The 23314-nt window shown below is 43.5% G+C and overlaps 1 protein-coding gene across 3 annotated transcripts in view; it reads right to left on the minus strand.

Annotated features, from left to right (window-relative positions):
- Nucleotides 1-23314, minus strand: part of LOC121874052 — a 118310-nt gene that overhangs the window by 19589 nt on the left and 75407 nt on the right. For 2 of the 3 annotated variants that reach the window (XM_042377942.1, XM_042377926.1), the window contains exons 2-3: nucleotides 737-1966; nucleotides 359-613 (exon numbers count right to left, since the gene is read on the minus strand). In XM_042377942.1, the coding sequence (XP_042233876.1) occupies nucleotides 359-613; nucleotides 737-1966 (1485 nt within the window). The remainder of the gene's footprint in view (nucleotides 1-358; nucleotides 614-736; nucleotides 1967-23314) is intronic. The other variant, XM_042377931.1, reaches the window with a different exon arrangement.

Below are 23314 nucleotides of genomic sequence, written 5' to 3' on the forward strand. Positions count from 1 at the left end.
ACACCATGACCTGTCACACTAACACCAGGACCTGTCACACTAACACCATGACCTGTCACACTAACGCCATGACCTGTCACACTGACACCATGACCTGTCACACTAACACCAGGACCTGTCACACTAACTCCATGACCTGTCACACTAACGCCAGGACCTGTCACACTAACACCAGGACCTGTCACACTAACATACATATTATTACTGTATTTTATTATTATTATTATTATTATTATTATTATTTTATTAGTATTAGTGTTTATTATTTTTATTTTTTTATTATTATTACTGTATTATATTATTATTATTATTAATAGTACTACTGGTATTATCTTGTGTCTCTCTCTCCTTCACCTACCTCCTCCTTCTCGTGCACAAGGTCATAGACGAGGTTGACGCTCTGTCGGGTTTGTTTCCCTTGTTTATCCACGGCCAGGATGCGCGACTCTGTGTAGAATTCCCTCATTGGGATGACCTGGTGCCCCTTCAACCACGGCAGGAAGGAAGTCTTAGTCTGTCGGCTGTACACCGTAGACAACTTGTCCCTCACCTCCGTCAGCAAGTTCTCCAGGTCGGAGTTGGGGGTCTGTGGAATTAGGACTTTATATGGACACTGTGGCGGCGCCACATGGTGGACTGTCTTAGTTTCGGTTCAAGTGCTTTACGCTGTGTTAATAGTAAAGAAATTATTCATATAAAACTCTGCCACAGAATGTGTGAACCATACAGTACCTACCTGGCGGGGATTGTCGTAGCCTGGATGGTTGATGACAATTTGTGTTCCGACGACTAATCTGGTGTCACCCGTGATGCTGATATTTCCTGGGGGTGTAACGGGTACTTCCATGGGATTTCTGACCTGGGGGCCTCTACCAATGGGTGTCTGAGGGCTCAGGGGGTTTCTGCCCAAGTTTGTCGAGGGGACCAATGGTATGTTAAAAACTGGCTGCTGCGTGAATCGACTGGGACCAGGGCGAGTAGGCGTGACAGGAGATGTTGACGACTTATCCGGCGCCGAAACTGTCTGGAGGAGTGGGCTGTGTGACCGTAGCTCTGCGGTCATCGGGTGGGCGGGTGATGCATTGAGGTTGATATGCAGCATCCCGGAGCTGCCCTGTGACGCCTCCTTCCAGTGATGGTCTCCTGGGTCTGCAGGCGACGATTTCGACAATGGTGTCGGCGACATTTCATACACTGTTTTAGGACCGATATGGACTTCAGAGTTCCTGATGTTAAATTCCGATTTGTCCAAAGTAAATATAAAAGGGTCTATTTCCGTGCAGTTTGGTTCCTCTTGGTAGAGTGCATCACCCATATACGGGTCCTCGCCCTCATAATGTGGGAGGTAGGTGTTATCAGGGAGGCTACTCCAAGTTCCTTCTGGACTGGAGATCTCCCCGTCAGACGAGCTCTCAACATATGGTGAGGAGTTCATCTTTGCTGCTGTATTAAAAGTTCTTCCTGGTGGCGCCCCTCCCTCACTTATTCCCGATACTCTCTGCTGCCGCTGCACTGAGGTGGCGCCCTTCTTGACGTGCGTTTGTCTCTCCTCACCTAGCGATGTGTCTCTCTCTCCGACCGATGTACGCCATTCTCCATTCACTGAAGTACTGGAAGCTGTTGACACAGTTCTCGTCTCCAAGGAGAATCGTGACCCACCTATACCCAGTGAACACTCAGAACTCCTCAGGCCGCGATCTTCTATGCCATACACACAAAAATTTTCACTAACAAAGTCTGGCTCGTGCGATGGAGGGTGAACACTCGCCATACAGTTGTGTTTCATAATTTCATTATCAGTTCGACTGTGGAGGGACCCTGGCACCCCGCAGCCCCCAGGACCCCCCGGAACAACGGGATGGAAGGGAATAGTGGCACAGCCGTTCATCTGGTCAGGTGCAGGACGATGGGGCTGAGCCCCCCCAGCTTGTGGATACCCCGGCGTCTCTCCTGGCATCATAATAACCTGTGGGAGATAAGACGAGTTTAGTGTGTGTTTCGACCCTAGGGTGCAGCGCTACATAAACACAAATCACGCAAGTCTTTCAAATATATCAGTATTTATGATGTTATTAATCCCAAGTTCCCAAAACAAAGGTCAAGTTAACAGGTAAAAACCTAAACAAGTCAATAAATATATGAACATTTAATAACTTATTCCAACTATAAGGGCCTGTGCCTCTTATAACAATTCTTTACTCTAATACTTATTACCATTGGTAGCGTGACGAGGGGAGGCTCGTGGGTATATGTAATGTTAGTATCAAGTAATAAGGAAGAAATAACGGTAGATACTGTAGGTAAATAATAGACACAATATACAAATACAAAATTTATTTAAACATTAATATGGAGGTAGGAGAAAGAATATATATGTACCAACAGACGAAATCTGGTACTATGCCCTCAGGCTCAACATACTCACACCCCTACTGGGTGGACATACTCAATAACACTCACACCACTACTGGGTGGACATACTCAATAACACATAACTCTTATAGTCACTTAGCACCATAAAGACCAGGGGCAACTGCCACTACAACACTCAGTCGTCAGGAGTGATACTCAAGCAACCGCCATGGGGTTCTGCCACCATGGGGTACTTTCCGACGAACTCTGAAGATCCCAGTGGATTAACCCCACCACACGAATAGCCCTACTGAGTTAGACACTCATCCACCAATGATGGGGGCTGGTAGTGGTGTGTGGCTTGGTGATCCGGGGTCACCTCGCGGGCTGAGCGTTAGGGTCAGACGAGCTAGCTATGGGGGCCATAGGTAGTCTGAAGTGTCTGACGGTCGGGTCTCACGAAGGTAACTGATCCTACTGGACCTCGGACATCTCCCCAGACATAGTGGATACAACATCCACGCTACTGACACGGCCTAGGCTGCGTTAGGGACCTGTATGGGCGAAGGGGCGAGCACTTACTAACGGTGACAACGACATCACGTTTCAGGGGACGTTAAAGACGTAAATATTACTTCACTCAAAGCAAATCAACTACGTTACTGTAACACTTGCACAATCAACTATTAATTGGGTCAAATCACTTGAAGAAGGGCGAATTACAACACAGAGTGGAATGGCCTACCTGTATGGGTGAAGGGCGAGCACTTACTAACGGTTGAAATGCCCGCGGCACCCTCACTCAAAATAGGTCAGGGAGTCCACCTACTTCTATTTCGATGAATTAATTTAATGTACACTCTGACGTTGAAACTGAGACTATGAACTCAGTTTCATTCCCTACTATTATCTTCACTAACAATGCTCTGACTTAGCTATCAAAAGCAAAATTAAAATGATTACAAAGGGTTGGATGGCAACAGGTCCCAACATACAGCGTCTGCTACGAAATCCGCGGATTATATTCAAAGTTCCCTTTAGACAAAGACGGCCTCTCGATGACGTCATCAAGGAAACAGAAAACGGGGGACGTTTCCACTGGGGGACTCAGAAGGTTTTGTGGACGTTTGAGCGTAATATGAATCCTTAAGGTTTTTAGGTTAGCCGTCATCACGATCATTACACAACCACCACAGATGTACACAAAATAAAATAAATAACAATAATAATAAGATGTTTGGAAGTGGCTGAGTAAGGACTGAAGGTCCATCAAGATCACACAAAATCAATATCAAGAAATAACAAATCCCAATAGTCAATGCCAACTCCCAAAACACCAGAGAGTGTATACTACTTATCTTAAGACTGCTGTGCCGAGACAGACTACCGTGGACCAGCCTGCAACAGACGTCACCGCTCTACCGCCAAATACTGACGTATCATATCTTGATTGGCCAAAACGTAAACTTTATCTAAATTACCCCACTGGCAGATATTCCACTATCTAGCCTATATACAAACATAATACAATCAATAACATAAAACAATCAAACATCATACAATACACAATGTAATAAAACAAATTTAAGTTTGAAATTGAAATATTTTATTGACCATAAAACTATTACATCATAAGGACAGGGTAGTATACTACTCCCACCCTCACCTTTGACTTCCTCTTCTGGGGCTTACACAAAAATTTATAAATGTTAATAATTATTTTTACAACAATGAAATAGTTAATTTTGGCATGAACACTGTACTACATTAAAAGAACAGATAATGTAATCCTACACAAAGATAAATGTCATATACTTGGAGCAAAATTTTTATACATTGCAAGAATTATTTAAAATTTTCCATATTAATCATCCAACAAACTGGTTTCTTTAAAGAAGTGATCTCACTGTTCCTGTATGGTTGGATCTTTTCACATCCTAATACATAATGTTGTAGTGTCTGAGCATCCCTAAGATGACACGGTTGACCCGCCCCTCCACTTACCTGCCAGTAATATTTGTATCCCAATCTTAGTCTCATTATAACAGTGTCAACAGATGGTAAGTTAGTCCCATAAGTTACATTGGCGTTTTGTAAAACACAAATAATCCTGAAAACTCTCGCTACATATGGCGGTCAGTTCTCTTCTTGCTTTTTCCCATTCCTCTCTTTTTCTTTTCATTTCCCTCTTTATCGTTCGAATACTTCCATTGCTAACAACATCTATTTACATCTTTTCTAGCCAAATGGTCAGCCATTTCATTTAAACGAATCCCCACATGTGATGGAATCCATACAAACTGCACAGTACATTCCATTTCTTGCATTGCTATGACCAGTCGTTTACAGATATGAACAATATGAAAGTTACATGGATTTTTACTCTACAAAGCTTACAATCCACTTTAACTATCAACAACAATATACGTTTCTTTACATTTCTCTATAGCAACCTGGAGTCCTTCACATATTGCGTGTAGTTCAGCCAGCGTGGATAAGGTGTTGTTACTAATTCTCTTACAAACTGTTTCATCTGCGTAACACTCATTGATAAAATAATCCCTTATGAAAACACCACATCCCGCTTAACCGTTACTTAATACCGATCCGTCACAATATATATGTAGTGTGTTTCGCCTGGAAAAATTATTTATTTTCTCTAAAAAGACATTTCGTAAATAACTGGGATGCCAATCATCTTTTCTCCCCTCAAGCTGTAAAATATCTACTGCAATGCGTTCTTCCTGCCATGGTCTAACCCTTAAATAAGTTTGTAATAAAATGCAATATTCGTCTACTCCATCATATTATACAGTAGCCTTGCATACTTGGACACATTGCCGAGATCTGTTCTTTCATTTAAGCACATTATTGTACGGGACCACCTATTATCTCCTCCCCTAATGGTCCTAAGAGAAGCGGCTACAGCAAGTTCCTTTACTCTATGTTCTATACTTGGTAAATCTAACTCCATTCTCATTATTTATATTCAAGTGTTCCGTTGACACCCTAAAATAATTCTCACCTCGTTTTGTATCACTTCAAGCTTTTGAATAACTTTCTTACTGTACATTATAAGGATGGGAACTGCATAGGCAATAACTGAACGAATAGTACTGATATAAACCTTCCTTAAAATAGGAATACCTGCGCCATTTACCTTTCATGCCCAAAGCTCTTAAAGGTCTTAAACGTCCTTCACAGGCATTATCCAGGTATTGCATCTCACGTACTTTACTGCTGGACTTATACCCAAGGTACATCCCACGGTATTTGTAAACATCAACTTTCTCTAGCCTTAATCCGTTCAAAAATAAATCCTTGTTCATAATTTCTGACCTGATATTTAGTTTTTTCATTGTTAATTACAAGACCCATTCTACAACAAAGTGTACTCAATGCATCTAAAGCCTCTTGCATGTTTCTCATACCTTTACACTGTAAAAGTATATCATCAGCATATATTATAACCTGTGTCTCCAGGAAATTCGTAGCGAGCCATTATGTTCATCAATATGTTAAAATGAGTGGGGTTAAGTACGCCCCCCTGTGGAGTCCCCAACTCCATCTCACTTTCTTCTGAGTACCAACCCTGAAACCATACTCTAGCCATTCTGTTACTCAAGTAATACACAATCCATTTCAGCAACTTCCCACAAACCCCTAAATTAATTAGTTCAAGTGTGACTTCTTATTTGCCCTAACCTAGGCCTCTTTTAAGTCTACAAAAGTCCTGCATGTAGCCTTGGAGTTATTCAAACACTTTACAACACAGTCTGCAGTACTTCTCCCTTTCATAAATCTATGCAAATTGAGCGCCAAGAGATTTTCCACTTAATACAACAACCTGTTAAATACTATTCTTTCCATCATTTTACTAAAACAAGACGTCAAAGGTATTGGACGAAAATCTCCAATGTTCTTTGGTATTGGTACAATTTTTGCTTTCTTCCACTTAAGAAGGATACAACCTCCATTATAAGACATTAAACAAGTCTAACAGGGGCCCTTCTCTAATACCAGCCAGACAGTTTAGGATATCATGTTATTCCACCATTACCGGTTGCCGTAGACTTTCCCTTTATAATAGCATATAATAACTCGCCTCTTGTTATAGGAACACGTGTATCATCCTCCAGTGTACACTGACATTGTACTAACTCACACCTAAGTCTACTCTTACTTTGTAATGAGGCCTGCACACTGAGGTAATTCGGCAAAACTAGCAGTCCCAGCCCATTTCGTAATAAGTTGTCTGGCCCTGCCCTGTGCGTCAGCGTAGCTGTTGCCCTTGCTTCGAACACCTCGCACTTTATTCACTTCCTTCCACATGTCACCCAAGCTCTTGCCTTTAGCGATTCTCCCTGCAAAGTCTGTTCAGTACTTACTCCGCGCCTCTTGCTTGATTTCATTATCATTTGCACTCCATTCTCTTTGCACCTTTCTAAGGATTTTACTCCAGCCCTGAACCAATTTGTCATTCACATACATATTAAGTTTTCCATTTCTCAATAATATGTAATAAATCATCATAAAAGTTATCAACATCCTTTGGTTCATAATCTGTATACCAATCCTGTATAGTAGTGAGCAGCTCCTGTTTCTTGTTTTCCGGCAACAAATATCTTTTCCGCTTAATTAACTTCTGTATTTTGTTAACATGTATAGCAATTCGTAATGCAAAATGATCACTAAGCAAATCCCTAACTATCTCACCATCCGCTCTTATTCCACACGTATTAAAACATCCTGCATAATCTAACCTTCCTCCATGTACAGTATGTGGGTAGGCTCATGATTCCCTAATATTTTAATATCACCAAACTCCCCCAAGAAGTGTAACCATCTCCTTCCATTAATGTTGCTGGGTTCCATAGTACTCAGGACTTGGTGTCTAGCAATAATATCACCAACCATAACATTAGCATCATTAAATAGGCACTCAGGCATGTCAGCAATATCACACAAAATTTCAACCCCATTCTGCTTGTCAGTTATTACCAATTCAACCGGTACATTTTTCCGAACATAAGTTAACAGACCTCTTGTATTATTTCTATTATTAGCTGGTAAAGAGAAACATTGATAATCACGTAAATTCATCAAATCGCCATCCTCCGTGCCCGTCTCTTGTAAGGCTATAACATCCACCGTATACAACAGTGCCCAAGCATGCACATCTGTGGTCTTAGGATGTAAGCTATTTACATTCCATGAAGGCATACTTAAACCAGTGTCCTCCATTTTCCCTATTAACAACAGAAACTAACCTCATTCTCTCATTCACAAACTGTCCCATTACTTCTTTCACTCGAACTAATACCTTATCATGTTATACTCCGGGTATGTCACCCCACTTGCTGGTTATCTCTCTTCCCTTGTGTCCACATTGCCGGTCCCCCATAGATGGTTTGTCAGATTTTATTACCGTATTATTTTCAACCTTCTTTCCTCTTAGTTCAACGTCCACATTTCTATGTTCACAAAAATGGCCAATTACCTTCTGGTTGTCCTTTACCTTTATTTTCTAAGCATCTGAATTTCTTGCCTGAGTTGAACTACTAAACCATACACGTCACCAAACTTGTCAATTACCTTCTCTTCTGGAACAACTTTTGGTGCAGCTGCTGTACCATTTACTGTTACTGTCACTCTGTTCCACCCTCTTCTTCCACACGGACTCAGTTGAAGGTAGAGTTGTCTCACCTGCAACTCCTCGTCCTTCCTCCCTTTCTCGCTGTTGCACCTCCCCCATGCTCTGCCACAGTGCACCACGCATCTGTGGCTTCTTATTGCAAATTGAGGAACCTGTATTATGGGCACCGCCACAATTGCAACAGCACGGTGCAACATGTTGCCCAGACTTTATTTTACTTCCGCATTCTATTGAATTATTATTTTTCCCACAGTAACGACACCGACAGTCACTGACATTACCAGACCATATGGCCTCACCTGCTGCACTTGTAACACAGAACAGGTTGTTCAATAAACTTTGCACTTCTCCTATATCCTATTCCAGAAATGAATATCCTCTCCGAAACGTCTCCCTTCATCAAGGCTACCACTTGGTTCTTCTTCTCACCTCGGAATTCGTGTCGCTTTGCCCAGACGAACCGTGAATCGTCAAGAAGAAAATCAGGATCCAGTATAACCGGGTACACGAAGACGATCACCTTGGTGCGGTGCCCTGAGGCATCGGCATTATCACTTCTTTAAATCCTGTCATCAAAAACTTTACCGCCTCATCTCCAGCTACAGTCAAATAGGAATTATTACGACCTTCCTTAAGCAGGGGTTCAAACCTTTCATGCTCTCTTCCCAGTGTAGCAGCTCACAGCAATCGCTCCTAAAATGAAATGCGTAAATCACTTGGAAAGTTTAACCTCCTCCTACCTGAGCGGTTTCCACCACCCGGGTTGTTCGGCACATTGGTACTTACACGATGATCCATTGACCAACCTGCTGTGTTTTATTCCCAGTTGAATTCTTTCTGCTTCCTTCTGTGTGTGTCGTCCTCTTCTTCCTATCATTCATGATCTCATCACTGTCACTTCCTTCACTTTTCTTCGCCTCCTCTTCTTTTCTGTCTTACTAATCACCTCTTGGGAACTGTCTGTCACCTCCATTGTTGTTGGCTACCGATTCGGTACTTGAAAGCCATAGGTCGTCTTCTAAGCTGTTCAGTAGGGCAATCTTTTCTTCTCTTGCCAAAGCCTTCACAAGCTTCTGCCCACTACTTGCCCCAGGCAGGGTACAAAGCTTAAGCAGCCAGTAAAAATCAGTAGTTTGTCGCAGAGTTCAAGGCTGATGAACGCTCGACCAATACGTCCAGCGTTCAGAGAATGGCTCAGTCAGTGTGGGAGAGTAATAAGCGAAACTGCTCGAGCCAACCACACACCATCTGAACCAAAGACTATCAAGGCAGGAATGAGTGTAAAATAGTCGGTAATAATACTTGCTGGGAACTCAAGGCACAGTGACGTCATTTTATGTAGTCCAGAATTAGGATGGCGTTGCAGTCGTACTTCTGTGACGTCACATTGTCGTCTGCATGTTTTCAAAATCTTGGACTACAGCCTAAAATAGCCATTTTATAATCAGTAAAATTATTGATGACACCATTATATTTCAGTTTAACTTTGTTTTCATAGATACTAAGAAATTCGTCATTTTATTAAAGAAAAAAGTGGATACTTTTTGGATATTTTTTAGAAGATTATGGATACTTTTGGATTTTTCCCACTGGCAACACTGTAGCCAAGACTTGTGGGCGCGCAGTTCAACACGCCGGGTAGATCTCATCCCTGCGTTATTTGCAAGAGGAGAAAGGATACACATCCACATTTTAATTTCCATCGGTTTCCAAAGGACAGAGATAGGTAACTTAAGTATTTAACCTCTTGTGAGTTTCAGTGAAAGTGTGCAATTATATATCGAAATGCAGGTGTCGCAGATGGCAAAATGCCACTGACATTCCCAGAATATACGTGAAGAACTGTGAGGAATTGCACAGAAGTTATCGAGGTGTTTTTTCCTTCATAATATATATATATATATATATATATATATATATATATATATATATATATATATATATATATATATATATATATATATGCAAGTAAATCACTGTAGGTGCGCGTGTTAATTTCTATGGTAATGTATCATGTTAGATGAAATATTATAATACATAAATAACCAAGACACAACTTGAATGTTTGGTTTTGTGTTTGTTATTTCAATAAAGATAAACAATAAGAATGTCTTTTAATAGCCAAGAACTCTACTGAAAACAAGGTCATTTATTCCCCAAATATATGTAACGGCATGACAGGTGATTCATCACTTGCAGTAATTGTAAGATATTGTGCAAGAGAAAAGATTTTGTCTTTTAATTTCTGAACTCATCTAAGATCTAGTTCTAGAGGCAATGGAGTCACTCATGACGTCACATCAACGTCTATGACGTCATGAATAGCGTTTGGACGCAGCCAATAGATGGCTCTATTATTGAGGCATCTGGCAACTGTACCATACACACATTTCATATATTTTAACTGGAGCTTTCCTAACTTGAGTAGAGTATCTTTGATCTGAACCAACGTATTTCATACCCACGTACTTATGGCGGACACTTTTTAATTTTTTTTTTACTGGGCACTCCCCTACATCCTTGTGTAAGGTGAAGTGCAGAAGCGTTTACAGCGCCCAACAGGGAAGCATGCTAAGTTCATGCTTGCCTTTATGTCTCATGAGTTAAGGGCGTAGAAGCCTGAAGAGTCAATGGCGTAGAAGCCTGAAGAGTCAATGGTTTATGTCATCAAGTTATTGGAAGCTCCAACAACTTGTCCCTGAATACGAATTCGCAACTTTCGTCTTACAACAGGTACCTACTGTACTGCTAGGTGAACAGGGACTAATGGGGGCTAGGAAGTGTGTCCAAACAACTTCCACCGGCCCGGGAATCGAACCCGTAACATCTCGCTTGCGAGGCGAGAACGGTCCCGCTCTACCACCAGCGGACACTCGTAACAGTGAGTGACTCCAACACACACACACACACACACCTAGACGTTTGGCTGTTGAACCTTTTTCAATATACCGTTAATTACACTAGGCAACAACAATAAAAACAAATCCGTAACATGGTCATTTTGAGGAACTTATTTCAAATCTGGAAATGAAAATTATCTGGAACATACAGTTTATTTGTTATACAAAAAAATATCTTACAAATACAAAAACTGAAAAATGCTATTTTTCCTGTTATTCCTGTTACTTTTGTCCACGTCATCACTAAAATTCAATAAAGAATTAAAACAATCATAAAGAAGACACAATAATTATTACATTAGCCATTGTAGGGCATCTGTTATTTTATTTCCCCCCTTTATGTGTTGTGTTGTCCTCCGACTGTAAACACCAGCAATAGTCCCCCATCATGGCCGGGTCCCCTCTACCCTGGTGCCTTTCCTCCACACGTCTAATGTCCTGGTGAAATCGCTCCCCCTGTTCATCACTAACCGCCTCCAGGTTCTCAGGAAAAAAGTTCAAGTGCGAGTGTAGGAGGTGGACTTTCAGGGACATCCTGCATCCTAAGTTGTTGTAGTTTTATAGGAGTTCCTCTACAAATTGGCAATAGTTTTCTTCCTTCTTGTGTCCAAGACACCCCTTGACTACAGGTGTGAAGGATCTCCATGCATCTGTTCATTTTCATTGTTTGTTTTCAAAGTCGTCCTCACGAAGTAACTTTCTTATCTGTGGGCCAACAAAGATATCCACTTTGACTTTAGCATTACTGAGCTGTGGGAATTTCCCCCTCAAGTACACGAACCCATCACCTTGTTTGTCCATTGAGGGCATGCGGCTTATCCTTCTGCATGCATTGAGGGACGCTGAGTCTCCTCCACTTTACTGAGTGAAAACTGTGAAGACTGAAATTAAATCTGTATCATTGAAGATACTATTTAAAAATATATTTTGCTTTCTACTATGAATGCAATGCATACCTTGCATTCATTACGAATACGCCACTTCCTCTTCACCATTGATCGGCTCGTTAGCCGCTTGGGCGATCGGTCACGTCTCTGTTACACACTGTTGGCAAATATACTGGGCATGTACTGGCTCCAGAATGTATCTGAACCTGCTCCAGTGTTGGTCAAGTCTAGTCTCGAAAGAGCTCACACTCGGTGCCGTCACAACACTCTCTGGCAGATTGTTCCAAGAGTTCACAACTCTCACTCCGAAAAAGTTTGCCCTCACAGTTTTCTGGACTTGCTGCTTCTTCAACCTTGAGCAGTGACCCCTTGTGGGGCGAACGTCCGCCAACTCCAGGTAAGGACACTCGACTGAGTAGTGCCCTCTGAGATGTTTATACACCTCAATTAGGCCACCACTTGCCCGTCTGCAGTATAAGCTAGGCAGTTGTTGGCGTTCTAATCTCTTGAGCCTATCTCGGGGACCAGGAGGGGTGACAGTACTCCAGACAGAGAAGCATCTCACTCTTAAAGATCGTTACGACCGTCTTATCAGACCTACTAGTTTAGTTGTTTGATTCACCTTCTTCTCACAATGGCCCGAAAACTTCAGTTCAGTGTCAACATACACACCCAGATCCTTTTCGCATTCGGTCTCAATTAATGCAGTTTCTTCATCCCGTTGGCACATGCGATACATCTCCTTACCGTTGGTACAATCCAGGTGCATCCTCTTACATTTCGTGACATTGAATCTTAGCAGCCATTTCTGCTGCTCTTCACAGTCTGTTTGGTTCTTAATTTCCCTGAATAACTTGGCATCGTCCGCAAACGTTTGTATGAAGGAGTATATAGCTTCTGGCATGTCATTAATGAAACAAACAAACAACAACGGGCCCAATACATTGCCCTGAGATACCCTGCTTGTAACAGGTACACATTACGATTTCGTACCATTAATCACCACACACTGCTTGCGGTCATGCAGAAAGTCTCCGATCCACGCAAGGACACTTCCCCGAATCCTGTACCCTTCCAGCTCAACTTTCAGCCTTTCATGGGTACACTATCGAAAACCTTGGCAAAATCTAGGTATACGAGTGTATTGTCGATATTACCACCATGTTCCAGAATTTGGGTCCAAACATCCAGTACCTTGAGTAATTTTGTTAAGCATAAGCGTCCCGGAAAAAACTCGTGTTAGCAGTCGTTTACAAGGTTGTTTCGTAGTAGCTGTTCCATCTTGGCATTTCTTACTGTATAATGCTCTCAAGTACTTTACATATTATGCTGGTCAGGCTCAGTGGTCTATAATTATTCATGGAGTGACGATCGCCCTTCTTGAAGATAGGACTCACATAAGCCATTTTCCGGTCACTGGGGACCTTTTGTTCATCCAGGCATTTACAGAACAGAATCTTCAGGGGCTCAGCAAGCTCGATGCCCAACTCTCTTAGCACTCTGAGTTGCATCATGTCAAGGACGGGACTCTTATGAAGCTTTAGCTTTAACAATTTATTTCTTATACCCTCTTCTGAGAACACAATTTGGGTCAGCACTGTGTCAAACCGTCTGTCCTCAAACACAGGAAGGTTGTTCGCATCCTCTCTTGTGAACACCGAGGAAAAGAATTTGTTCAACGCCCCAGCCTAGTCCTGGTCAGAATCTACGTAACTACCATCTTCAAGCCTCATGTCCGATACTCCAACTCGCGTTTTTAATTTCGACTTTGGGTAGCGGTAAAAGCGCCTTTGGGTTTGACATAACCTCGCTTGCAATCAGCTCTGGAACTTCTTTTTAGCCTTTATACAATCTGACTTTGCTTGGTTTCTGCTCATCGTTTGACCTAACCCACGTCTTGAATTTCTGGGTTTTCTTTTTAACTTTGTCGACCACCGCATGGTTCATGTGTAGCGGTCTCCTTATATTCCTGGAGGCATTGGGTTTGGTCTTAGGAATATATTTATCGATCAAATGGTTCACTTTACTGGCTATGGTATTCAGCGTATCTTGGAGAGTCAGGTCAGTGAATACCCCTCATCTCCGCCCTCATCCCGTAGTAATTGTCCTTGTAATATTTAAACCTTGGTCTGGTTTTGTCGTGAACCAAGTAACAGTTAAACCTGAAGGACAACGTTACATGGTGATTGGTGCCAAATGGGGGGAGGTGTTCCAGTTTGGCCACCATACCCTCCTCGTTAGTTATGATGAGGTCTAGTGGCTTGGGTGTTTGCTCCCTCCTATAATGCGTCGGGTCTTTAACATGTTGGAGCAGAAAATTATCTCTCAGAGTTTCTACAAAAAGAGCAGCGTGGTTGTTAAGGTCGTTTGACGTGGTGCCATTGCTCCAGTCAATGTCTCCATAGTTAAAGTCCCCCATGATAAGGAGGCGGCTAGAGTTGAGATCCATTAAGAGTCTTAAGTTCCTTTGATTTAATAAGCTACAGTTTGGGGATCTGTAGATATACCAGACAAGAAGTAAGTCTCTCCCCTTCAGTTTAATTTTACACCACTTGGATTCTTCAAAAACATCCTCTCCCTGTACCCTCGCCTGGCTGGCTCTAAGGTCTTGCCTGACATAAATAACCACACCCCCCTTGCAAGTTTCTTGAGAAAGGTTGGTAAGTGAGTCATATCCAGCAATACTGAACTCACATTCCTCTGGGTCGATTCTCCTGTTCTTGTACAACAGTTCTACAACTTCCATTATATCGGGTTGGTGTACCACATTCCTCTCTCTTATTAATGAACGTGTCAGTATTAGTGTACGTGACTTTCAAGCCAGAATTTGTCCGCGGTGCCGTCTCTGATCTTGGTAATCTTGGTAGTGACTCCGCCCCCCATTCTCAGCAGCTGCCTCGTTTACTAAATTAATTGTATTTTGTGGTGTGTGGTCAGAGATGACATTGTTTACACGGCGGTTGGTTTCATCCTCCTGGGTGGGAGGTAGAGCGGGTGGGGGTGTATCGCTGTCTCCCGGCTCTGTACTGGTGCACCTGCCTCCACTACTTTCCCCCTGTATATAATCCAGCCACTCTCATCCTCGACTCCTCCCTCCTCTGCTTCAAGAACTTCGAGAGTTCTTTGTGCTGTTCCCTCTGCATTACCGTGCGATCTGGGTTTATGAATATACTCCAAAATGCTAAGTTCCCATTTTGCATCCTCATTAACTAGTGTGATCCTGACGGGGCGAGGCTAGTTCTCCTGCCTTTGTCTTCGCCTCCTCACTTCTTGAGTGGGAACTGACAGGTTCAGAGCCTCATCACAAATATTCCGAAACTTCATCTTATCGTGTGTTTTCCGACTCTTAGCTTCCTCCTCTCAGGGACCCCAAACACGATTTTATTGTTTCTGCGCTCGAAAAGTTCTCATTGTTTCTCCTCTCCCATATCAGTTGGTCTGCTAGTTGTCATCTCTTCAACACACTTCTGCAGACTCCCTGGCCGCTGAAGGACCTGTTCAGATCCTGCATTACTCTCCGTCACCTTCTGTGTCCCTGCGGCAATCTGAGCATAGCTCCTCTTAACTACTTCCCCTATTTCATCAGTTACTTCCTCAGTCTTAGTGAGGATCTCTTTCCCAACCTGCTCCAGTTTGGCAGCCAACAAGGAACGACTTCATCTATTTAAATCTCTAAGTTTCTTAATCCCTTATGATCTACAATAACCACATTTACTGTATCTGTACTTTGGTTAAACAGTCGGGCAATACCAGCAACAGCCTTCATATTTTACTCTGTTAAAGCCCAGACCCACACACTCCACCTTAGACGTCGCCCTTCAGTAATAGCATGTCAACAAATTTCCTGGTGAAGCTTGAGATTTAACCCCTGATTCCCTACGTCTATGCATGTCCTGTCACACGCTATCTTTCTTTTACGTACTTACACCTGTAGGACACACAGTGCTTGACAGCTGTCATGGTTGGCAATCCTGAAGGGTGGGGGGTAGCTAGCGGGAGGGTGGTGTAGGGAGAGCGGTTGTCCAATTTAATGTCAAGACTGTAAGAATCTTCTTATCCTTAAGCCAAATTTACGATGTGATATAATTCTAACTGTAGGCTTAATAATAATAATAATAATAATAATAATAATAATAATAATAATAATAATAATAATAATAATAATAATAATAATAATAATAATAATAATAATAATATTTTTTTTAACGTGGCTCCAGCCTCCCCCAATAGCCACACCTACACCACCATTTTATTACCTTAATATTAAATATCCTAATATAAAAGTAGCCACCCAAGCTGTGTTAGTTAGACCACAGATCTATGCGGCATTCAGTGACTGTTGCCTCAGAGTCAATATCTGCGACCGTTGCCGGCTTTGGGGCCGAAGATCTCGTTCCCCTGAAGTAAAGCAATGCAGACCTAAACAGAGGACAGTCGACATCTCAACGAGGCTACAACGTGGCTTCTGGGCTGCTGCTTCTGTTCAGATAACACCTCAGCCAGTCTTGCATAGAAAAGTCTTACACTTGGTCCCATCCCGCCAGAGGTTGTGAACACCAGAGGAGTGAAGCTGCCTTGATTCACATTCTGAGTTCTCTCCCCGTACCCTCTGTTCTTGTCGTTTTCGTTCCCCTTGTATGCAGCGTCGAGAGACAAGTTACGGTGACATGTGACCATGGGGTCGAATACCCTGACATCAGAGAAGGCTCTCCGTCTATCCCCGTGTCCAAAATCCTCGATCACTGACGTCCACAAGGGCTTTGTTGGATGTGTTGTAAGTCCTGTGATGGAGATTCTCACGGTCTAATGGAAGGAGAGTCTGTTCCACCGTGATGTTGTGGCAGATTTCCTTCACCTACTACTACTCCTACTACTACTACTAATTATTATTATTATCATTTCAATTGATTTTGTGTCATGATGACCTGAATTAAGTGTCAAAGTCCTCTTAAAGCCCACGACTCAGCTGCATTCCTATATAGGCCTCCTTGTCTGGTGTGTAGGCGGCTTGGGGGTGGGGGGGAGGGGGGGGGCGATACTTACTTCCGTAATCTCTCACTTTAATCTGAGGAAAAATTTACCCCTTGCTGCGATGACTTCCTTTATAATTACACCTGGAATGAAATCATCTGCCGTCTTGATATTCTACGTGCTACCAAAGGGACCCATGTGGAGGTTTACTGAAGCACAGTCATGTGTGCCAAATACATGTCAAAAAGATTACCTGAGTTGCTTTATTAATTGCAGCAAACTATTTTATGATATCTACAACAGTAAAATATTTATTGAGCCTCATAATCAGGTGAATAAATTACAGACACCCTGTACAATAGCGAATAACATTAAAAATGCTACTTCAATTTACACATTGACATCACTAAGACGATCTTGATGCTCTTATGAGTCACTGTCCAATTTCTGCCGCTCAACAACGAAGGCCAAAGTGCCAACACGCTTTGTTATTGAGACGCAACAAGAGAAGCTACGCTCAGGTTGCTGCAGGGACACAGTAGATGACTAAGAGGGGTGTAGGATCCGTACAGGTCCGGCAGCAGCTAGAGGCTCTGCAGAGTGTTGAAAAGATTACAGCCGGTACTGTTATGAGAGAGAAGGAACGCAGAAGTCGTGTCGAGTGCAGGAACTAACGTATATTATAGAGTCCTTGACAGCGCATCAGACGAAGCTTAGAGTAGGAAAAACACCTGGCAAAACTTTCTGAAAATTTGTACAGAAGCTCTGAATTGTGTCAACTGCCCGTAAAGAAAAATAGTCTAGGGTAAAAGCAGGGCAATAAACCACGCCCCTTAGGATCACAGTAGAACGTGAGGAAACAAGCGAAGAAACATTCGATAAGTAAAACTCTAAACAGGAAATTCAAATTCACTCTTTCGGAACGTTTTTATAAACGCAGATCGTACAGTAAGGCAGAGGGAACACCACGAGGAACTCCTGGCGAGGAAATGATGGATGCAAATGTACCAAAGCAGAGCCAGAGGTGTGAACAAGGGGGAACACGAGCCCACGACCTCCCACCCAGCTGGAGAAGGCATTCATTGCATCAATGATATTACCGTTTACCTGACCACATCCCACACCATGCGAGGCAGCTGCTGAGATATGAAAGGAGGCCAGATCACTACCAGCAACTATTTCCGGCTTGAGAGCCATGTACACAGGCACTAATACTGACACTTTCCTTGAGAAGAAAACAGAGTTTAAACTTTACTCAAAACCCACCAACCTGATATACAGTCGTAGGTGTTGCTGAACTGTTGTATAAGAGGAGGTGGATCGACCTGGAGGATTGTGAGTTTACTAAAGGGGAATATGGGTCCTTTACGAGCCCTTTTTGGACAACCTGTAAAGGCCGTTTCACACAGGATGCGATGCTAGCTATGGTGCGGGTGGAAATTACGTGACTTTGAATTGCTTCTGTTGTTTTTAAATGAGGCTGCTCAGACCGGATATGTAGCTTCCCAAATTGCCTCCTCTGCGATTTTTTCTCGGCATGGCTTCGATGCGCATGCGTACTGGAGAATTTTGGCAGTTTGGGACTGACATCGAACCGCTGAACACACGTACACACAGCCAAGATCAGAGAGTTTGGAGCAAACTTGAAGAGTTGGTGGACCCAATATTCTCCCAGTTAAAAGAAGAAGAAACCACAAGAACACACAGCTGGTGGCCCAAGAGCCTCCATACTAACATAGAAGAACAAGACCCACTTTACACATATATGTGAACAAATAACACCACCATCTAACAAACATAAATTAACACACATTACACTAATGAATGCCGAGCTAGCTTAGCTCCCCCCCCCACCCTCCCGCCGGCCTCCCTTGAGCGTGCAGGCGTCTGCTGTGTGGCCACCACCCCAACCAATCACCTCGACTCAGCTAGGTAGACAGCCCACTCCCTACTACTTTACTTCATCATCATCATCAGACAGACGGCAGCTACCGCCCTGCTTTAAGGTCATTCCCAACCATATTACCATTTACTTTTGTGTATCAGTGAAGCTTTTCCCTGGGGCTTATGGACTGCCTGTAGTTTGTATTCTATTTCTTGATATCCTTTTCAATTTTCAATAGAACTTCGGTGGACTGAGCGTGGGACAATATGAAATATTGTCAAAATTTTTCTTGATCAACTGAAAGCTCCTGCACAAGATGATAGTATTAGCGAAAGTTTGATCTTTTCACACTTGTTTCATGTACCTATTTATTTTGTCTATTCTTAGACATTCCTGGAACCAGCAGTAAAATTGCTTCCTCCTCTTCCTCATAAAACCACTGTGCACTGTTTTCTTTCTTGCCAGATGCAATGATACCGAGATTGTCTCTCGAAATACATGACTTGCATATAATCCGGTGTGACTACTCACACGGTTAAGCATCGCGACCGAAAATCGCATCCGGAGTGAAACATTTTAAGAGGGTGTAGTTATCATTGTTAAACAGGACCTTAGAGCCATCCGGGTGAGGGTGCGGGGAGAAGATGTTTTCAAAGAATCCAAGTGGTGTAAAATTAAACTGAAATGAGGAGAGTTATTCATTGTTGGGTGTATATCTACAGATTCCCAAACTGTAGCGCATTAATCCACAGGAGCTTAGAAGCCTTAATTGACAACGCCAAATGACCTTAATAAGCCAGCTACTCTTTTTGTAGAAACTCTGAGAGAAAATTTTATGTTCCAATATGTTAAAGATCCGACTCACTACAGAGGGGAGCAAACACCCAAACCGCTGGACCTCATTCTAACTAAAGAGGAGGGTATGGTGTTGCCCTACTTAGCCCCCGTTAACACCAGCCACCAAGTAAAGTTGTCCTTCAGATTTAACTGTTACTTGATTCATGACAAAACCAAACCAAGGTTCAATATTACAACAAGATGACGGAGGAAAAAGGGAGTAGCCACTGGCCAGATTTACGAAGCAATAAGGTTGCAGAAACTATCCTGCACATCGTGAAAAATTTTCTGGACAAATATATACATACTGTACCCAAGACCAAACTCACTGCCAGGAACCAAGTGAAGTCAGAGTGTAGGAGGGTAGAACAGGAGTTTCAGGGGCGGACTGTAAACAAGGCCAAGGACAACCTTAATACTTTCTATCGTTGCACAAAGACGAAATTAAAGACACGTGTGGGCGTATCATACCCGAGTCTTGACGATGGTGGTTAGATAAAGGACGAGGCGGAGGTGTTAAATAAATTATTTTCCTCAGTGTTCACAAGAGGACGTGAACAATCTCTCGTGTGCTCCAGAGGACGGTTTGATAAAGCACTGACGCACATTATGATCTCAGAAGTGTATTAGAAATAAATTGTCAAAGTACGTTCAAAAGAGCCCGGGCCCTGGCAGTGTGCATTTCAGAGTGTTAAGAGAATTGTGCAACGAGCTCGCAGGGTCCCGTAAGATCCTGATCTGCAGATGCATGGACGAGCAACAGGTCCCCAATGACTGGAAAATGGCTTATGTGAATCCTATTCAAACAGGGAGATCGCCATTGCACCAACTACTATAGACCAGTGAGCCTGACCAGCGTAGTATGTAAAGTACTATACAGCATTATAAGAGATGCCATGATGGAACATCTATTACGAAACAACCGCTGTCCGGACGCTTCTAATTGACGTAATTAATAAGGTGCCGGATGTGTGGGCCCAAATTCGGGAAAGTGGTGGTAATATCGACAATATAAGCCTAGACTTTGCTAAAGCTTTCCATAACTTACCCCACGAAAGGCTGAAAATTAAACTAGAAAGGTACGGAATTCTTGCGAAAGGGTCTTAGCGTGGACCGGAGACTTCGTTCATGACCACAAACAGTGTGTGGTGATTAATGGCACGAAATCGTGACAGAGTTTGACAAGGGCTCGCAGCACGCTGGTGTCATGCCACAACTACACCTTCACGGTGCATGTGTCCCACAGAGAGAAGCAGTCCTCACTTCAGTGGTAGAGGATCCCGAATCCGTCTTCATAAAGTGAACCATAGGACCGCTGGCACCATTCTCATCTTTTACGAATGGCACACCAAGCGCTTTGATCATAACCCACCGGAAGAGATAGACACGTGTGGTAGTAGTGAAAATAACAAATAACTTGTTGACCAAGAGAGGCGTCGACTGTTGTGACGGAGGTGGCCAGCCTGTAATTGATTTCAGCTGTAGAAAAGTGATAACTTTACACCACTTGTGAGTAAATATATTACCAAGTGACTTAATACACAGTGAATATAAAAACTATTTATTTCCCCTATACTCACTAACATAGTTGATGAGTTAGGGGTGATGGCAGCATATCAACCATTGATTGATAATTAAGAGGATATATAACCTCCCGATTGGGTTTTTTGTGAGATTAACTAAAGATCAAAAAATAATTATAAAAACCCAACACACCGAGGCGGGGAGGATGAGCTACACACCGAGGCGGGAAGGATGAGCTACACACCGAGGCGGGGAGGATGAGCTACACACCGAGGCGGGGAGGATGAGCTACACACCGAGGCGGGGAGGATGAGCCACACACCGAGGCGGGGAGGATGAGCCACACACGAGGCGGGAGGATGAGCCACCACCGGGGGGAGGATGAGCCACACTGGGCGGAGGATGAGCCACACACGGGCTGAGCCACACACCGAGGCGGGAGGATGAGCTACACACCGAGGCGGGAGGATGAGCCACACACCGAGGCGGGGAGGATGGGCTACACCGAGGCGGGAGGATGAGCCACACACCGAGGCGGGAGGATGAGCCACACCGAGGCAGGATGACACCGAGGATGACACGCGGGGAGGATGACACACCGAGGCGGGAGGATGAGCTACACACCGGGCGGGAGGATGAGTACACACTGAGAGGATGACTACACACCGAGGCGGAGGATGGGCTACACACCGAGGCGGGAGGATGAGGCGGGGAGGATGAGCACACCGAGGCGGGGGAGGATGAGCTACACACCGAGGCGGGAGGATGAGCTACACACCGGGCGGGAGGATGAGCTACACACGGCGGGAGGATGAGCTACACAGGAGGATGAGCTACACACCGAGGCGGGGAGGATGAGCTACACACCGAGGCGGGGAGGATGAGCTACACACCGAGGCGGGGAGGATGAGCTACACACCGGGCGGGAGGAGCGGGGAGGATGAGCTACACACCGAGGCGGGAGGATGGAGTTACACACCGAGGCGGGGAGGATGAGCTACACACCGAGGCGGGGAGGATGAGCTACACACCGAGGCGGGGAGGATGAGCCACACACCGAGGCGGGGAGGATGAGCTACACACCGAGGCGGGGAGGATGAGCTACACATCCCGGCTGTATGTCTGCAAACTGTACTTACAGGTGATGGTTCCCTCTCCTACGGGGCGGCCTCCTGCCCATTTTACTTGTTTATACATAACAACTTTCCTGTGACATAAGCGCGTTGTTCTCTCCCCACTGAGCCTCCATTTGGCTCCTTTATTCAAAATCAAAGTTCACTCTAATACAGTGCGTCATGGTGCGCCTGCAGGTAAGGGTCCATAACTCGCGCCTCTGTTCATATATACGAGGGACGGCGAGTGTTCTCCAGCCCTTTATTTATATTTTAATTCATAACAGTAGAACACAGTTTAGTATTATATTCAATGGGTAGAAAACTAATCTAGTGTCACCACAAGATTTAAGAGTTCGGATTACCTGAACATTAGCATCCAACCTTATTTCACGCTACGGTAGGAGGAGTTAAGAACATAAGATCGAAGGAAATGCCTGTAGGCCCAGGCTGGTCACCCCTGTATACACCCAGCCCTTATCACTCATATATTTGTCCAACCAATATTTGAAGCTTCCCAGCGTGTTCCAGTTAAAGATGGTCTTTCTAAACTTGTTTCATTCATCCACAACTATTTCCATACCAGTATTTACCTAATTCGCGCCTATTTTGTCTAAATGTAAAACCGTTGCGACGTGTTAGTTCCCTATTTGATAGTTTAAGTACCTTATTTATATCACCTTTATTTAACCCCGACTCACACTTGTACACTAGGATCATAACGCCCTTCACTCTACGTCTCTCAAAATAATACAAATTCAGTATTTTTTTCTTAACCTGTCACTATACTCACGGTTCCTAATGCCCGGGATTAAGTTTGTCATCTTGTTATGAATGTTCTCCAAGGAATCAATATTCATTCTATAATACGGTGACCAATACTGCGCCGCTTACTAACGCTCCAACACCCAAGTATTTTGTCAGTGGTAAAGTTGTCTCCGTGATACCGTGTGTCCGCTGCCGTCATACAACCATCAACACAATCGGCTCTCTCTGTATCAGTGTTGTTGAGCTGATAGTTTCTTCCACTCTTCCCCCGGCTTAAAAACTTTCAAAATTTCACCTTAATTTGCCTCTGCCATTTTCAGTCCATACTAAAAGTTTGCTTAGGGTTTTGTGTCATTTTTCTGAATTTTCGTTAGATTTAATTATTCGCTTTATTTTTGTGTCACCGCCTGTATGTAAGTCGT

The sequence above is a fragment of the Homarus americanus genome, unplaced genomic scaffold, assembly GCF_018991925.1.
Source record: "Homarus americanus isolate GMGI-L3 unplaced genomic scaffold, GMGI_Hamer_2.0 scaffold55640, whole genome shotgun sequence".
In the NCBI taxonomy this organism is placed as follows: Eukaryota; Metazoa; Arthropoda; class Malacostraca; order Decapoda; family Nephropidae; genus Homarus; species Homarus americanus.